The sequence below is a fragment of the Mus caroli genome, chromosome 17, assembly GCF_900094665.2.
Source record: "Mus caroli chromosome 17, CAROLI_EIJ_v1.1, whole genome shotgun sequence".
NCBI classification, from domain to species: Eukaryota; Metazoa; Chordata; class Mammalia; order Rodentia; family Muridae; genus Mus; species Mus caroli.
In genome coordinates this window covers 20,253,164-20,257,877 of record NC_034586.1, presented here as the reverse complement: position 1 = coordinate 20,257,877, position 4,714 = coordinate 20,253,164, and the positions used below count along the sequence as shown (strand labels likewise).

The following is a 4,714-nucleotide window of genomic DNA, read 5'->3' as shown; positions in this document are numbered from 1 at the left end:
ATACTAAGATCATGTTGGATGTGTAGAGTCTCAGCCACAGCTCCTGCACGGCCTTCCAGTACTCAGCATAGTGGGCTGTGTTCCGGCCATACATCTCCAGCAAGTCCAGCCCAGCTGAGAAGATACCCGGGCATTCCTGCAGGGAGAAGCCGGGGTGGGGCCATGTTTGGCTAGTAAGAGGGTGCTTCCATGGAGTCCAGAACTGAGGGCTCAAGGACACAGCCTGGACTGACTGCTTTCTGGGATGTCTGTCCTTTCCTAACTTCAAACTGGAACAGGTAACACTGGGTACTGCTCAGAGACACACAGGTACCAAGCTGTTTGACACCAGAGCACACTCGTGCTCAGTTCTGTCATCCCTGGGTTCAGGGGCACAGATTCTGATCTAACTCCCAAGGTTGAGCAAGGGCAGAAACAAAGTGCTAGGGCAGAAGAAAGATCTAGAGCAACATAGCAACACACATAGGCCCTCAGTTGCATGTTTCAGGTCTGACAGCTACTAAAGTAGGTATGGGGAGAACACAGCTGGAGGAAGCGTCAGTGGCTACAGGGAAGTGGCAAGGACAGAGCCATGTGTTGGGGTCAGGACCAAATCCTGGGAAATGGTTCAGGAGACTCCCAACTGGGGAGCTCCCCTCTACAAGAGTTCTCAGCCAGGGCTTGAGGCATGGCTCGGAGATTTGTTGAAGGGCAGTGCCGGAGCAGCAACTAGATGCTTGATTTGCTAACCTTTTGTCAGGCGAGGGAGTGGATGGACAGACAGACAGACAGACAACCTCTTTGACTCTGGAGTTAACAGTGCAGCTGAGTCCATTTTTCCTGGGTATGAGCTGACCCACAATACTTGTGGGCTGATCTCAGTGTTTTTATGAAATGCATCCCTTTTCTGTAAGGTAAAAGACTCAAATTGTGCCCCACACAAGCCCCAGCCCCACCAACATCCCGTCTCTCTGTATAATAGACCCGGCTGTCCTGGAATTCATTATGTAGAGCAGGCTGGCCTCGAACTCAGAGACTGCCTGCCTCTGCCTCCCAAGTGCTGGGATTAAAGGTGCACTTCTATGCATGACTGATTCAGATGCTTCGAATGAGACTGGGTACAGTGGGCTTGTGGGTCATCTCTACTGTGGGTAAAGGCTGGCAGAAGGGACAGGGCTGACAGGACAATGGCCACATGGAGTAACAACATCAGGAACAAAAAAAAAATTGGTCTTGGTGGCAAATGTCTGTAGTCTCAGCACTTGGAAGGTGGCAGCAGATTTAGGCTTTATTTTTAATTTTTATTGATGTGTATGAGTGCTTTGTCTGCATGTGCCTAGTGCCTGCAGAAGCCAGAAGATGGTGTCGGGTCCCATGGGGATGGGGATGGAGTTCTAGATAGTTGTGAGAAACCTGTGGGTTCTGGGAAGTGAACCAGGCCCTCTTCCAGAGCAGCCAGTGTTCTAACCACTCAGGCCCCCGGAGGCAGATATCATGGGAGGAAGTTAAAGCACTTCAGGTTACGCCTATAGATTTCCCCTATAGAAGGGTTCTGAGCCTTCTGAGTCACATCAAGCTCTTACCTCGCGTCTGTAATATGGCCTATGTACAAAGAGGCTAGTGCTTAGTCCCACAAATAGTAGCAACTTGATTTTCTCCTGGCATCAGGGAGAGTAGAAGCCGCAGCAGGACCTGGCTGAACTGATGATCCCCATTAGCTGGGAATCGAGCTGGCCCAGGAGCACCCTAGATGAACTATTTTCTCCCTCCATTCAGCTGATGCTATCTCCTCTATCCTGGGGCAGTTACCTTTGTCACTGTCATCATTCCCGTGAACCAGCAGTCATAACACAAACATCAAACCCCGTTATCTGTGTGATCTGTCCTAATTACAGTATTCTCTTTCCTTTCCCTCTGGTTGTTTTTGTTTTTTGTTTTTTTTTTGAGACAAGGTTCCCATATAGTCCTGGCTGTCCTGGAACTCCATCTGTAGACCAGGCTGGCCTCAAACTCACAGAGATCGTCCTGCCTCTGTCCTTCCTGCCCTCTGTCCCGAAATCCGAGTTGTCAGGATTTAAGATGCAAGCCACAGCCATCGGATATATGGAAACAGGTCTGATATGCTCTCTATTAGTTTCTTAGAATTTAATCATATGGGCATCACATACCCAAGTAGGCCTTGATGTAGACTCTCAGCTTCCTTCCCGTCAGCTACAGTAATTACTGCTGTTAGGACTGAAGCTCCAGTCCCCAGCTGACTCACTGCACGTCCTAAGAAAGCATAATTGCTATCATGTGCGCCCTAGACTTTATTTCCTGATGACGTTGGGGCCTCGCAGGAACTGCTCTATCCACCTCTTCACTTGAAGCTGTCCTTCATGGCACTAACTGCTCATTTCTCTTATGTCTTCTCTCTAGTGGCCCCTTCTGTCCATCGATTTCCACTTTTTTCAGGGTACAGTCTAGAGGACACATAAGCAAAAGCTTACTTTAAAATTGCATTTGGCCAGGTGTGGTGGTGCACATCTTTAATCCCAGCACTCGGGAGGCAGAGGCAGGTGGATTTCTGAGTTCGAGGCCAGCCTGGTCTACAGAGTGAGTTTCAGGACAGCCAGGGCTAAACAGAGAAACCCTGTCTCGAAAAACCAAGAGAGAGAGAGAGAGAGACAGACAGACAGACAGACAGAGAGAGATAGTTTTACCAGAAGCATTTTACAGAGACAGGTTAAGGAAAGAAAAAGCTAGACACAGATGAAGACAGAATTAACCAAAGAATGAAAAGGAGACAGAAGATTAGAACAGACTGCCAGAGTTAGAGGCCAAGCAGAACAATTCAGAAGCTGAGAGAAGTCAGATTTTAAACCTCCAAGACAACCGTTACAACAGAAAATAAAAAATACTTTCACAGGTAAATGCCTGGAAACCTGCTTTCCAGGAAACTGTCCTAGAGGTCCCTAGTGGTGATTAGGGGTGCCTGGTGACTCAGCCCTGCATGACAGAGGGCTCCAGATCTTCCAGGTTCCTACTCTTACCGCAGCCAGGCTGGGATGTGGCTTGAACAGGTACGTACCGACGTGAGGATGACGCCTCGGATGCTCTTGTCATTTTCCAGCTTCTCCAGGCTGATGGTGAACTCTGTGAGACATTCCAAGCTGAGGGAATTCACGGGAGGGTTCCTTAACTTCATCACTGCAACCCCTAGTTTAGAAAAGAGGGGATCCTGTCAAGGGCTTAGCCCAAGCCGTACCTGCCCACCCCTGGTCCCGAGTCTGGCTACAGGAACTGCAGAGTTTAGAGGTTTATAGGCAGGCCAAGTGGTGGTAGCACAGGCCTTTAATCACAGAATTCAGGAGGCAGAGACAGGTAGAGCTCTGAGTTTGAGGCCATCCTGGTCTACAGAGATAGTTCTAGGACAACCAGGGTCACACAAAGGAGCCCTGTCTTTAAAAAAAACTACCCCCAAAACAAACAAACAAACAAACCAAAAACCTTCAGACTCCTTCAGCCTGGTGTGGAGGTGCACGCCTTTGACCCTAGCACTCAGGAAGTACAAAGGCAGGTCTCTGGGTCTGAGGCCAGCCTGGTGTTCAAAGCAAGTTCCAAGAAACTGGTACCACACACAGAAACCCTGTCTTGAAAGACAAACAAACAAACAAAACTGTTCAGATAGGAGCTGGCATGATGGCTCAATGGGTAAAGAAAATAAAGGATGTGGGAATTGTGGTTTCTGGTGAGGTTGCAGATGGTGAGTCTTGTGTACCCAAGGACAGCTTCAATCTGCTATCGTGGCTTCACAGAGATCTCAAATCCCCAAATAATCTCTCTCTAACCTCCTGAAGGGTCAAGGTTAAGAGCTGTCTCAGGCACCCAGGACAATGTCACTAGCCCTCTCGAGAACAGACTCTGAAGCTGCCTCCAGTACTTGGATACGAGCACCCAAGCATATGTTAGATCACAGATGACCCTTCTCATCCTAAGGCAGGGGACACGGACACAGACACCATCACGACTCTTGCCCGTCCTCCATCTTTAGAGGTCATGGCAACCTAGAAGGCAGAACTAATTTAGGCAGAGGTGTGATGCTCCCCTAGCTGGAGGCACAGAGGTGAATTTGCCAGAAATTTCTAGTTCCACCAAGGGCAGCTGTACCGGAGGACCTGAGACCTGCTGAGGCAGGCACGAGGCTGCCAGGCTGTCAGCTCTGCTCATAGAGAAAGCCTGACTTGAAACATGTTTTGGTTCCGAGGCTTTGAGCTGAACATTCTCACCCAGCACGACAGACAAACAGCTTGGCTCGTGGTCTAAGCGCCACATCCAGCCTTTTGATAATGCAGCATGTCATTTACAATGTTCACATTCAAGAACTGTATAACGGGGCTAGAGAGATGGCTCAGTGGGTAAAAGCACTGACTGTTCTTTCAGAGGTCCTGAGTTCAAATCCCAGCAAACACATGGTGGCTCACAACCATCTGTAATGAGATCTGATGTCCTCTTTTGGGGTGTCTGAAGACAGCTACAGTGTACTTACATGTAATAAATAAATAAATCTTAAAAAAAAAAAAAAAGGACCTGTATAATGGACCTTGGTGAGGTCACCAGACAAGATGGCAGCCAACCACAGTCATTGAAAAATTTTGAGCCGGGCGTGGTGGCGCACGCCTTTAATCCCAGCACTCGGGAGGCAGAGGCAGGCGGATTTCTGAGTTCGAGGCCAGCCTGGTCTACAAAGTGAGTG

General features: G+C 48.9%; 1 protein-coding gene across 1 annotated transcript in view; it reads right to left on the bottom strand.

Moving 5' to 3' along the window:
• Nucleotides 1–4,714, bottom strand: part of Eci1 (enoyl-CoA delta isomerase 1) — a 15,130-nt gene that overhangs the window by 3,116 nt on the left and 7,300 nt on the right. The window contains exons 3-4 of the mRNA XM_021149102.2: nt 3,050–3,177; nt 1–136 (exon numbers count right to left, since the gene is read on the bottom strand). The exon at nt 1–136 is cut by the window's left edge and continues 1 nt beyond it. Coding sequence (XP_021004761.1) covers nt 1–136; nt 3,050–3,177 — 264 coding nt within the window. The remainder of the gene's footprint in view (nt 137–3,049; nt 3,178–4,714) is intronic.